Genomic DNA, 14,491 nt, shown 5'->3' on the forward strand with positions numbered 1-14,491 from the left:
CTGCACGATGTTGGGGCGTGAGCGGAAGACGGCCTAACGGTGTGCGGGACCGTAGCCCAGCGTCATGGAGACGGTTGCGAATGGTCCTCGCCGATACCCCAGGAGCAACAGTGTCCCTAATTTGCTGGGAAGTGGCGGTGCGGTCCCCTACGGCACTGCGTAGGATCCTACGGTCTTGGCGTGCATCCGTGCGTCGCTGCGGTCCGGTCCCAGGTCGACGGGCACGTGCACCTTCCGCCGACCACTGGCGACAACATCGATGTACTGTGGAGACCTCACGCCCCACGTGTTGAGCAATTCGGCGGTACGTCCACCCGGCCTCCCGCATGCCCACTATACGCCCTCGCTCAAAGTCCGTCAACTGCACATACGGTTCACGTCCACGCTGTCGCGGCATGCTACCAGTGTTAAAGACTGCGATGGAGCTCCGTATGCCACGGCAAACTGGCTGACACTGACGGCGGCGGTGCACAAATGCTGCGCAGCTAGCGCCATTCGACGGCCAACACCGCGGTTCCTGGTGTGTCCGCTGTGCCGTGCGTGTGATCATTGCTTGTACAGCCCTCTCGCAGTGTCCGGAGCAAGTATGGTGGGTCTGACACACCGGTGTCAATGTGTTCTTTTTTCCATTTCCAGGAGTGTAGTTATAGTGGATAATATGGTGAAGCATGCACTGGCGATTCGACGGCACATATCTTCTGGCGTAATTGGAGCTTCGCCACAGACTGCATCTTTGAGTTCTCCCCAAAGAAAGAAATCGAGAGGATTCAAATCGGGGGGACCTCGTAGGCCATTTCACAACAGAAGTTCGTCATATACAAGGTCCAGCAATGTTCTCATTCAGTATTTGCTTCGCAACACGGGACGAGTGAGCTGGACAACCGTCGTGTTGCAGCCGCGTACATTATCGAATATCCAGTGGTACCTCTTCTAGAAGAACCGGCAGAATGTTTGTCAGAAAGAGGGCGTTGGAATTTCCATGTAGAACGCCTGAGGTGAAGTGACGTCCCACACTGTGATTTCCTATTATGCTGGGTCATACGTTCACGCTCCGCGGCCGCTGATGTTGCACCTGACGAAGCGAGTATGGATTTTCGGCTGCCCATTAGCGCATGTTGTACAAATTTACATTAGCGTTTTCAGTAAACGTTGCTTCATCGGTAAAGAGGACACATCGGGAAAACGTAGGGTCGTCTCTCAGTTTCTGAAGGGAAAACCAACAAAATTCTGTACGACGGTTGAAATCACAGTCGACGAGTGCCTGACGTAGTGACAGATGATAGGAATGGAAATTCTGTCGATGTAGTATGCGAATGACACTCGTCCGGCGGAGTCCACATTCCTTGGCAATATGTGCCATACAACTGCGCGGATTCTTTAGTGTCGTAATCAGAATAGCTTCTTCGTGTTCTCTGTCAGTTGCAGCCTTCTTTCTTGTCCTCTTTTTGACGTTCAAGCAGCCTGTCCGCAATAGTGCCTTAATAATTCTTACAATTGTCTGCGCGTCCGACATTGGTGATCCGGATAGATAGCTCTGTTCCACTGTAGTGCTACCAAGGCATTTCTTTTACATTCACCATATAAGAATAGTACATCTAACTTCTTCTCATTGGTGTAATCTCTGCACACAACGAATGTTGAAGAAGGAATGAGCGGCATGTAGTGCAGACAAGTAAACAGGCGAATGTGTTGAGATTCTGATACAGAGTAGCACAAGAGCTCTGCTTGGCGGTGTTGGCACAGATAACACCGATTCCGGCCACCGTGCTCTCAAATTCTAGGACATTTCTCGTATGTTTTATGACAGGTTTCAACGTCAACATTAAGAAACGCTATATCACAGTAATTTACTTCTGAAGAGCTATCGAGTCCAGTCATAAAAAGTATTCAGTCCTATTTGAAAAAAAACGTACTTATTTCAATATCTCCGTTGATACCAGCGCTAAAAACAATAAGCAAACAAAAAACACGTGCCTCTCGACGTTCTAACATTTGCCGAAAATCGTGTTTCGGTATACAGGGTGTTACAAAAAGGTACGGCCAAACTTTCAGGAAACATCTCTCACACACAAAGAAAGAAAATATGTTATGTGGACATGTGTCCGTAAACGCTTACTTTCCATGTTAGAGCTCATTTTATTACTTCTCTTCAAATCACATTCTTCATCGAATGGAAACACACAGCAACAGAACGTACCAGCGTGACTTGAAACACTTTGTTACAGGAAATGTTCAAAATGTCCTCCGTTAGCGAGGATACATGCATCCACCCTCCGTCTCATGGAATCCCTGATGCGCTGATGCAGCCCTGGAGAATGGCGCATTGTATCACAGCCGTCCACAATACGAGCACGAAGAGTCTCTACATTTGGTACCGGGGTTGCGTAGACAGGAGCTTTCAAATGCCCCCATAAATGAAAGTCAAGAGGGTTGAGGTCAGGAGAGCGTGGAGGCCATGGAATTGGTCCGCCTCTACCAATCCATCGGTCACCGAATCTGTTGTTGAGAAGCGTACGAACACTTCGACTGAAATGTGCAGGAGCTCCATCGTGCATGAACCACATGTTGTGTCGTACCTGTAAAGGCACATGTTCTAGCAGCACAGGTAGAGTATCCCGTATGAAATCATGATAACGTGCTCCATTGAGCGTAGGTGGAAGAACATGGGGCCCAATCTAGACATCACCAACAATGCCTGCCCAAACGTTCACAGAAAATCAGTGTTGATGACGTGATTGCACAATTGCGTGCGGATTCTCGTCAGCCCACACATGTTGATTGTGAAAATTTACAATTTGATCACGTTGGAATGAAGCCTCATCCGTAAAGAGAACATTTGCACTGAAATGAGGATTGACACATTGTTGGATGAACCATTCGCAGAAGTGTACCCGTGGAGGCCAATCAGCTGCTGATAGTGCCTGCACACGCTGTGCATGGTACAGAAACAACTGGTTCTCCCGTAGCACTCTCCATACAGTGACGTGGTCAACGTTACCTTGTACAGCAGCAACTTCTCTGACGTTGACATTAGGGTTATCATCAACTGCACGAAGAATTGCCTCGTCCATTGCAGGTGTCCTCGTCGTTCTAGGTCTTCCCAGTCGCGAGTACAGTACGTACTGACGAAACTAAAATGAGCTCTAACATGGAAATTAAGCGTTTCCCGACACATGTCCACATAACATCTTTTCTTTATTTGTGTGTGAGGAATGTTTCCTGGAAGTTTGGCCGTACCTTTTTGTAACACCCTGTATGTAACCGTCATGTGATACGTGACTCATACGAGTACATGGGGAATGGCGCAGGCATGGTAGCTCAGAGGTTTCGGTCTCAAAACTGGCCACACTCTGTAATAAAAGATTCTGAGTGAACCTGTCATCGAGACCATTCGCTTGGACCCGCAAGGAACCACTGAAGACTTTACGACGAAGAAACAGATCGAAGGAAAGCAGACAAAATATGGTTACCGTCGCTGCCTTCGGTACGGAAGGACTTGGGTTCGATTCCCAGTAGGTCTTCAGATTTTTTTGGGTTAGCGACGTCTGGCTTGGGGTCCACGCAGCCCTGGGAGGCAATGTGAGGAGCTGCTTCAACAAAAAACAGCGGCATCATCTGCATGCAATAACAGTTGCAGAGACTGGCGACATGCTGATCACATGTCCCATGATCCTAGATCGCTCATCGCACTGCCTTGTACGCAACAGTCGACCAGTGGGAACAGGCCTAAGATCTAATCCATTAAGTGGTGTTCACTTTTATAATAATAATAATTATTATTATTATTATTATTACGAGGGTCACTCCAAAAGATATGCACACTATTTTTGTAAAATGCTTGTGTGAAAGTTTTACAGTGTGTAGACACATCCTTCGCGCTTGTTTTCAAAATTAGTTCAACCTGTTCCCGTGAGTGGCGCCGTCATAGCATGTCTTCAAGATGGCTCCTACACTTGACGTTTGTCAGAAGCAACGTGCTGTCATAGAATTCCTGTGCTGTGAAAACGAGACAGTGGGAAACATCCACAAGAGGTTGAAAAGGGTATATGGAGATGCTGCAGTCGATCGGAGTACAGTTAGTCGGAGGGCAAGCAGGTTACGTGATGAAAGCGGGCACGGCAATATTGAGGACTGTCCTCGCAGCGGCAGCCCTCGTACTGCACACACTCCAGGCAATGTGCAGAGAGTTAACGAATTGGTGACTGCTGACAGACGCATCACAATGAACGAATTGTCACGCTACGCTGGGATAGGGGAAGGAAGTGATTGCAGAATACTTAAAGTGTTGACATTAAAAAAGGTTTGTGCCAGGTGGGTTCCCAGGATGTTGACAGTGGCTCACAAAGAAACAAGAAAAACGGCATGCAGCGAACTTTTGGAACAGTCCTGACCTGGCTCCATGTGACTATGATCTCTTTGGGAAACTAAAAGACTATCTTCGTGGTATGAAGTTTGAAGATGACTCCCTTGTGCATGCTGCCAAACAGTGGCTCCAACAGGTTGGTCCAGAATCTTACCATGCGGGTATACAGGCGCTGGTTCGAAGATGGCATAAGGCAGTGGAGAGGGATGGAAATTATGTGGAGAAATGAAAATATTGTTCCTAAAGGATGTATCTACGCACTGTACAACTTTCAAACATGTAGAATAAAAGATTGGTTTAAAAAAAAATTGTGTGCATTTCTTTAGGAGTGACCCTCGTATTATTATTATTTTTACATGCGTGTAACCCAGGTTGCAGGAAACTGAAGTAACCAAAGAACTCACAAAAATCTTAACTGGTAACTAATTAAGGTAAGATGTAAATAACTTCAGTTAGCAAGCAATGTTATTGTAGAAATTATTGAATTACTTGAAAAAATAACATTTCTCTGAAAAACGTTATTAAGTAAAATTGTTGTTGTCTTCACTCTGAAGACTGGTTTGATGCAACACTTCTTGCTAGTCAGAGTAAATTATAGAATAATACCCTCGGTGATTTCTCGATAGCCAGCCGCTGTGGCCAAGCGATTCTAGGCCTTCAGTCCGGAACCACGCCACTGCTACAGTCGCAGGTTCGAATCCTGACTCGGGCATGGATGTGTGTGATGTCCTTAATTTAGTTAGGTTTAAGTAGTTCTAAGTCTAGGGGACTGTGACCTCAGATGTTAAGTTCCGTAGTGCTTAGAACAATTTGAACCATTTGAATTTCTCGATAATGGACACTAGGCCGTGACCTAAGGTATGTTTCTCTGACTTCAGTTTCCCCAGCTAGTGATAATTTCCAAAATTAAACTCAAAAATATGTTGTCAGGTTTGTTTGAGTGTGAAAATTTACTTTATACCACATTATAGGCTCTGAGTACGTCTCCAGCATTAGCAGACAAAACAGTGGGTACAGAACCTGGCCTCAGGCCACGGCCTTTTCCCCATAAAACAGAAATACCAAGAATATAAAAGAGAGACTTCGTTGTATAGAATAATAGTTTAAGTAACTAAAAACTTAAGGTCTGTCTTACTTCCCAAGCAGCAGATCTACACACATTAAGCAAAAATAAAGAAAAAAGTAAGAATGGGTTTTTCCGTCAAAATCACTTAATTACTCAAAACTGCCGACTTGAAGATCAAACGATTGGCAGGTATGCTTAGAAGTAATTTCCAGTATATTTCGACATACGTTTTTCCAATAAACACCATCTTTTACATATTGAAAGATATTTATGAAACTGAAACCATTTTTATCATTCTTCTTGCCATTTCCCCTCATACTTATGTTTCGTAGCTTTCCGGCAATAAATAGCTCACTGAGAGGCTGTTTCTCACAATTTTAGTACCGATAGATATTTCTCAAAATTTTAGCACCGATAACCGTAATATTTTCTATGGCATTTAGATTGAAGTATTGTTACTGTAGTCTTGCATTCCCAAAAAAACCACAGATAATTAACTAATTTTCTGTCGATGGGAATTATTTGCCAATACGTAGCAGCGGACTTTTCAAAGTAGCCTTCTATAACTTTCCGAATAGTAAAAGTTTACGTAAATGGCTTGCACCTTTTTCAATATCTTACAGAATTCAACAAGTATTACTTCGAAATGCTTAACCCCGCAGTTCATTATCGTTTAACCAGTTACCAGACGTTATCACGTTGTGAAGGTGACGCGCCGAAATGTTAATGAACCAGCATATTTTTGTATTACCATCTCTCAGCACAGCACAACACGTTATTTTCTCTAATGTGTCGTAACTGAAATACAATATTCGCTATAATCATGTTAAATATAACTCTATCTTCCGAAATTTCCACATCAAATAATACATCAAGAAGGATCAAACTCATATGGTAAGAGTTGTATCCTCATTATCACATAGCTCACATGAGATTTAGAGTAGATTTTTAAAGATAAGTGATGTGGTGATGTGTGCCGTGCGAAAATACTTTTGCAATGTATACATTTTTCGTTTCTGAAACGTCTGTAATTGATTTTAACCAGAGCACCATTGCGAAAATAAATGCTTTTTATCATTAAACCACACCCGATATGGTTAGAAGAAGTAATTAAACCTCAGACAAGAGAATTACGGTGTAATATACTGTCTGACAACATGGGATAGGTAGGGACTGAGTACAAGCTCAGCCAGGACGGGGAAGGGACACATAATCGATCCTGGCGCCTTCAAAGGGCCCATCACGCCGGTTAGCTTTATGTAATGAAAACGAGTTGCATTGGTGAATCCCAGGTCTTGTCGATACGAGTCTATTGCCTTAATCACTGCGCTACAATCAACACAGATTCTTAAATGTTTCCCTAATATGAAAGTTTGGGTGTAAAAAGTGAGGTTTGAATTATTAAATTAATTTATTTTTCAACCCGTATATTGATTTCTCCTTTTCATTTTACTACGGAAGCTATCGAGCATAAGCACAAAGTTTTTTACCATAGCATTTTATCCTGTTTCGCTGATAATTTTGATGTTCTCATTTCCGTCAAACTATTGTGGCTTTGAAAGGTACTTTGACCAAGGAGTTACCTGCAGTATGTTACCATAGTGATGGGACAAACATATTACAGAGCCTTGATTAAACTGTCTAAAAAACAAAATCCAGACTTTTCAAAGAAAGATAAAGAAGTGATCGTGTCTATTTAGAACGTCTGATGCCGGCTTACTGGTGGCCTGAATGGTGTTTTTCTCTTCCGTGGCTGCCGGCACTTATTTTGGTTTACAGCTTTTGAGAGAAACGCCCCAGATCGATATAGATTTCAGCTTCCGCTACAACTGTTTTCCAGCATCTTCTGTCAACGTACCGGGTTATAATTAAACTTTCCCTATTTAACACGTTCTAACACGGAAACTAATTACCGTGTAAGTACCAAACTTGGTATCATTAATGTCCAGATGATGGGGTGCATGATTTCCACGCGTCAAAGCGTCGCCGTCCAATTCCAGCTATGGCCACCAGGTGCCGTGATCAGTCATCGTGATTCATAGTCCCACTAACCTAACCACAGGCAGTGCACTTGTTGGCGTGTCAACATGAGTTTGGACAAATGGAGCAGCGCATTATTGGTGAAGCTCTATTATCAAAACAACAGTAATGCTGCAGCTGCACTTCGAGAATATCGCCGGCTGACAGGATTACGGAAGGTGCTCCGAAACATTCTCCACCTGCTGCGCGGAGCATGATGAAGTGCGAAACAACTGAAGAACTGGGTGTCGCTCCGGCAAGAGGTTCACGACAGGTTGCACCACTGGTGGTTGATGAAATCGCTGTTGCTATGGCAGACAACGCTGCGCGCAATTCCCGATCGTCAGCCAGTGCGGATGCTGAGTCACGACAGTTGAACATCCCGTGGTCCACTGTACGGAAGGTGCTTCGAACCACTCCCAAATGGTATCCGTACTGGATCCATATCGTGCAGCAGCTTGAACCATAGGACACACAACGACGTGTTAACTTCGCCCTCCACTTTCTCACAAGGATTGAAGTTGACGAGGGCTGACCCCGGACCATCCTAGATCGTTTTTCTCTGACGGGTGAAGTGAACACAGAGAATTGCCGTGTGTAGGATCTTCACCTCCAGTCACTGTGCATGGGTGAACGGGTTACAGTATGGTATGGCTTCACGGCTACTTTCATCATTGGTCTATTCTTTTTCGAACAAGTTGGCGCTCAAGGACCAAAGACGTGCACTGTGACTGGCCATCGTTTCTGTGATATGCTTCGCCAGCGTGTCATACCCGCCCTACAGGAGAGAGACCCATTGAACTCAACAGTTTTCATGCAAGATGAGTCCCCATCGCTCGTGAAGTTCACCTGCTTCTCCGAAACACATTTGGAAACGATCGAGTTATTAGCCGCTCGTTTCCAAATGCTTGACCAGCACGATCATCTGATCTCACTCCCTGTGATTTCTGGTTGTGGGGCTACCTGAAGGACAGGGTTCAGCAGGGGAACATCCACACATGTGCTGATCGGAAGGGCAGCATATCAAGAGTGGTAGCCAGCATACCTACGGATATGCTTCGTTCTGCTGTGCAGATTGCAGTCCTGCTCTTTCAGTCTATTATGGACATCGGTGGGCACCATATTGATCCTCTTTTGTAGCAGTAATTTTACCGGTATGTAATGGTGTGATGTACCGTAGCAGTACATTAAAAGTGTTTCAGTTTAATTGATTCGGCATTATTTCTCTTCCCCATGTTCTTAACATTAATGCTACCAAATTTGGTCCTCCTACAGTAATTAGGGTCTCACAGGGACTTACAAGCAACCAGTCTCACCGTGAAACACTCAAGTGGAACTGGAAAAGGGGGAAATAGCACTGGTACACCTCAGAGCAGAAAGTGAGTCAATATTTCATTGTCATCCAGTTATGACCTACGCTGAAAGTCTCAGGTCTCTAGCTCATCGGGAAATGAGTTTAAAATAAAATCAATTTCAAAGTTTGTATGGAACAGACAAAAAAGCGACCTAATAAAAAGTATTAAAATAACCTTTATTACCCATTGTTAAATCTGTTAGTAGATCAAAAACGAGTCCATTATGCAACAACAAAAATTTTTGATCATTTGCCCAATAACATAAAAGTTTGACAGCTAGCAAAGCAACTTTTTAAACTATGTTGTTGTTGCGGTCTTCAGTCTTGAGACTGGTTTGATGAAGCTCTCCGTGCTACTCTATCCTGTGCAAGCTTCTTCATCTCCTAGTACTTACTGCAGCCTACATCCTTCTGAATCTGCTTAGTGTATTCATCTCTTGGCCTCCCTCTACGATTTTTACCATCCACGTGGCCCTCCAATACTAAATTAGTGATCCCTCGATGTCTCAGAACATGTCCTACCAACCGATCCCTTCTTCTTGTCAAGTTGTGCCACAAGCTCCTCTTCTCCCCAATTCTACTCAATACCTCCTCATTAGTTATGTGATCTACCCATTTAATCTTCAGCATTGTTATGTAGCACCACGTTTCGAAAGCTTCTATTCTATTCTTGTCTAAGCTATTTATCGTCCACGTTTCACTTCCATACATGACTACACTCCATATAAATACTTTCAGAAACGACTTCCTGACATTTAAATTTACACTCAATGTTAACAAATTTCTCTTCTTCAGAAACGCTTTCTTTGCCATTGCCAGTCTACATTTTATATCCTCTCTACTTCGACCATCATCAGTTATTTTGCTATCCAAATAGCAAAACTCATTTACTACTTTAAGCTTCTCATTTCTTAATCTAATTCCCTCAGCATCACCCGACTTAATTCGACTACATTCCATTATCCTCGTCTTGCTTTTGTTGATGTTCATCTTATACCCTCCGTTCAACTGCTCTTCCAAGTCCTTTGCTGTCTCTGACAGAATTACAATGTCATTGGCGAGCCTCAAAGTTTTTATTTCTTCTCCATGGATTTTAATACCTACTCCGAACTTTTCTTTTGTTTCCTTTATTGCTTGCTCTATATACAGATTGAATAACACCGGGGATAGGCTACAACCCTGTCTCACTCCCTTCCCAGCCACTGCTTCCCTTTCATACCCCTCGACTCTTATAACTGCCATCTGGTTTCTGTACAAATTGTAAATAGCATTTCGCTCTCTGAATTTTACCCCTGCCACCTACAGAATTTGAAAGAAAGCATTCCAATCAACATTATCAAAAGCTTTCTCTAAGTCTACAAATGCTAGAAACGTAGGTTTGCCTTTCCTTAATCTTTCTTCTAAGATAAGTCGTGGGGTCAGTATTGCCTCACGTGTTCCAACATTTCTACGGAATCCAAACTGATCATCCCCGAGGTCGGCTTCTATCACTTTTTCCATTCCTCTGTAAAGAATTCGCGTTATTATTTTACAGCTGTGACTTATTAAACTGATAGTTCGGTAATTTTAACATGTCAACACCTGCTTTCTTTGCGATTGGGATTATTATATTCTTCTTGAAGTCTGATGGTATTTCGCCTGTCTCATACATCTTGCTCACCAGATGGTAGAGTTTTGTCAGGACTGGCTCTCCCAAGGCTGTCAGTAGTTCTAAAGGAATGTTGTCTACTCCGGGGGCCTTCTTTCGACTCAGGTCTTTCAGTGCTCTGTCAAACTCTTCACGCTATATCATATCTCCCATTTCATCTTCATCTACATCCTCTTCCATTTCCATAATATTGTCATCAAGTACATAGCCCCTGTATAGACCCTCTATACACTCCTTCCACCTTTCTGATTTCCCTTCTTTGCTTAGAACTGGGTTTCCATCAAAGCTCTTGATATTCATGCAAGTGGTTCTCCTTTCTCCAAAGGTCTCTTTAATTTTCCTGTAGGCAGTATCTATCTTACCCCTGGTGAGATAAGCCTCTACATCCTTACATTTGTCCTCTAGCCATTCCTGCTTATCCATTTTGCATTTTCTGTCGATATCATTTTTGTGATGTTTGTATTCCTTTTTGCCTATTTCATTTACTGCATTTTTATATTTTCTCCTTTCATCAATTAAATTCAATATTTCTTCTGTTACTCAAGGCTTTCTACTAGCCCTCGTCTTTTTACCTATTTGATCCTCTGCTCCCTTCACTATTTCATCCCTCAAAGCTACCCATTCTTTTTCTACTATATTTCTTTCCCCCATTCCTGTCAATTGTTCCCTTATGCTCTTCCTGAAATTCTGTACAACCTCTGGTTCTTTCAGTTTATCCAGGTCCCATCTCCTTAAATTCCCTTCAGTTTTTATCTACAGTTCATAACCAATAGATTGTGGTCAGAGTCCACATCTGCCCCTGGATGTGTCTTACAATTTAAAACCTGGTTCCTAAATCTCTGTCTTACCATTATATAATCTATCTAAACCTTTTAGTATCTCCAGGGTTCTTCCATGTATACAACCTTCTTTCATGATTCTTAAACCAAGTGTTAGCTATGATTAAGAAATGCTCTGCGCAAAATTCTACCAGGCGGCTTCCTCTTTCATTTCTTAGCCCCAATCCATATTCACCTGCTATGTTTCCTTCTCTCCCTTTTCCTACTCTTGAATGCCAGTCACCCATGACTATTAAATTTTCGTCTCCCTTCTCTACCTGAATAATTTCTTTTATCTCATCATACATTTCATCAATTTCTTCATCATCTGCAGTGCTAGTTGGCATATAAACTTGTACTACTGTAGTAGGCATGGGCTTCGTGTCTATCTTGGCCACAATAATGCGTTCACTATGCTGTTTGTAGTAGCTTACCCATACCCCTATTTTTTTATTCATTATTAAACCTACTCCTGCATTACCCCTATTTGATTTTGTATTTATAACCCTGTATTCACCTGACCAAAAGTCTTGTTCCTTCACTAATTTCCACTATATCTAACTTTAACCTATCCATTTCCCTTTTTAAATTTTCTAACCTACCTGCCCGATTAAGGGATATGACATTCCACGCTCTGATCCGTAGAACGACAGTTTTCTTTCTCCTGATAACAACGTCCTCTTGAGTAGTCCCCGCCCGGAGATCCGAATGGGGGACTATTTTACCTCCGAAATATTTTACCCAAGAGGACGCCATCATCATTTAATCATACAGTAAAGCTGCATGTCCTCGGGAAAAATTACGGATGTAGTTTCCCCTTGCTTTTCAGCCAATCGCAGTACCAGAACAGCAAGGCCATTTTGGTTAGTGTTACAATGCCAGATCAGTCAATCATCCAGACTGTTGCCCCTGCAACTACTGAAAAGGCTGCTGCCCCTATTTTAGGAACCACACATTTGTCTGGCCTCTCAAGAGATACCCCTCCGTTGTGGTTGCAGCTACGGTACGGCTATTTGTATCGCTGAGGCACACAAGCCTCCCAATTAACGGCAAGGTCCATGGTTAAAATCAATTATCCTGGACGACTCTTATTCCGTGGATGAATTTTTGTAAAGAAACCAGTAGCTTGTATAAAATCCCTAAATTTTGAATTCAGTTGCATGAGTTGGACTAAACAATAATTCGTTCATTAATGTTAACGTTAGTCACGTATAGACGCCCTGTAAACTGACTCGTTCTAAATCATTTCGACAAATGATATCCTTCGGACTATATATGGAACACGTAAAAAGTAACTAATTAATCTGCCAGTAACTGTCGAATCCTCATAAGAGAGTACACTACATTCGTGTTTCGCAGACTGTGTGTAACCGAAATAACTCGCAAATTTAAAAGAATGATAGCTATATTTCGAGGTACGATAAAAATCAAACGAAAGTATTTTTTTATTTATAGAACTTGCGTATGATATACTCTTTTTTAACCGATTATTTGGTGCAAAATTCCTCAGGTAACTGGTTTTGATGATCAGACAACAGGTAACTCTGTTCTCAGAAGTTATCCATGGCTTTGCCAGTCATTGTAGTTTCTGTGGTATTTGAAAGAGGGGGAAGGGAGTGAGCTGCAAGCTACAGGTGAACAGAGAATGCTGTATCAGTAGAAATCAACTTTTGTAAGTAGATCTCTGATGGAGGAACGCAAATTGTTCAACCTCGTTTTAATCCTTGATTGTTTAGACGGCTACAAGTGATTAGCTGCTTAGATCAAAGATAATCTATGTTGGGAAGCAGCATAGAATTCAAGTCAAGATAAATGTGCCGAATGTATCTCCAGTACTTGCATGTTGTGTATCATCGTTGTGCCTGCTAAACCATTCACAGCTCCAATTCTTTCCAGCCACACAGCAAAAAATAAAACCTTGATGAAAAAGCGCTCTGAAAAATGTTACGAATATTTACTTTTAGATCTGTTATGTATCGAAATACAGATACTGCCTTACGTGGGCAACGATCTGTGACTTTGATGATGTAATTCTCTCAGAATCTGCCTGAGTGATTGAAGGAAACCACATGAATGAGTGGAATGGGCAGGTGGCGCTTTGAGGGCTATTGCCCCGGCGTGAGAGCATTTCTCCTATTGTCCTATTTTCATATGAAGGCGTTAGTTTTGTCCTTGGAAAAGGACGCAACGAAAGATGTTTCTCTTGATTTAATCAGCTCACAGAACACTTGTTGGGACTCGACCACTGATATGCTTCCCTGTATTTGCGCAGGTCTACATGCCATACGTGCAGTGCATGAGGGCCACCGAGCCCCAGACAGTGATGGAGGTGGTGCCCACTGTAGCGGCAGCCATGCGGCCCTTCGAGGACGAACTCGCCGAGAATGGACACAAGTTCTTCGGAGGTGAGTGCTGCGCCTGGCGCGTACTCGGTAGTGAAAGAGGGGTGATTAATCCGTTTAGGTTTATGGTGCTTCTTTCCTGTAGATGCCACTTCTAGGTACAAAACGTTCCTTTCAAATTTTAAATCTGCTTCCACTCAATACTTAAAACGGAGTATACATGTGTCAACCTGTTAAGATTATATTTATGTGAGCGACGTGCAAGTGGCGCGAAAATAAAAAAATAAAAAACAGTTTTACGAACAAACGAGTATAAAGAGCTCATACACTTTTCTCATTCTCTTCTGTAGGATTAACTTGTATTACATTTTGAATTCATTAACTCCAATTTACTGTACCCCTGACTAAACTGAATCATCCAATTACACAGGGTGTGTCCTTTGACTAGTATACCCTGAGAGGGTGAGGGCTTTTGAACAGTACCAGAAACAAAGAATTACAATCGGACTCATGTAAGTGATAAGTCTTACATGTTCCTAGAGACTCTCAATCTCATCTTAATGCGTCGAAAAACTTCACATCTTTTGTCTGAAAATGTTCTGCGAAGTTTTCGTCACATCCAGTCGATATGGTCACTTAATCTCATTACTCAAGTCACAAACCCTAACATTGTTTTCTTCACGCTTATCTAGCCTTGGCATATCACATACAGGTAATGTCTTCCGTAGTATATACTGCTCAGTGAATTCCAAATCACACCGCGTACAGTTCCGGATAGAACTCGATGCCTTTCGTTTTGCTGATCTGTAAAGCTTTACTGTCTGTTATGCATCAAGACAGGCAAGGAGATCAAGTACTGCCAACGTATTATCAAATGGTAT

At 42.7% G+C, this 14,491-nt stretch overlaps 1 protein-coding gene across 1 annotated transcript in view; it reads left to right on the forward strand.

The window, feature by feature from the left end:
- Nucleotides 1-14,491, forward strand: part of LOC126236064 (pyrimidodiazepine synthase-like) — an 81,567-nt gene that overhangs the window by 39,348 nt on the left and 27,728 nt on the right. The window contains exon 3 of the mRNA XM_049945118.1: nt 13,541-13,673. Within this exon, the coding sequence (XP_049801075.1) occupies nt 13,541-13,673 (133 nt within the window). The remainder of the gene's footprint in view (nt 1-13,540; nt 13,674-14,491) is intronic.

Source organism: Schistocerca nitens, chromosome 1 (assembly GCF_023898315.1).
Source record: "Schistocerca nitens isolate TAMUIC-IGC-003100 chromosome 1, iqSchNite1.1, whole genome shotgun sequence".
In the NCBI taxonomy this organism is placed as follows: Eukaryota; Metazoa; Arthropoda; class Insecta; order Orthoptera; family Acrididae; genus Schistocerca; species Schistocerca nitens.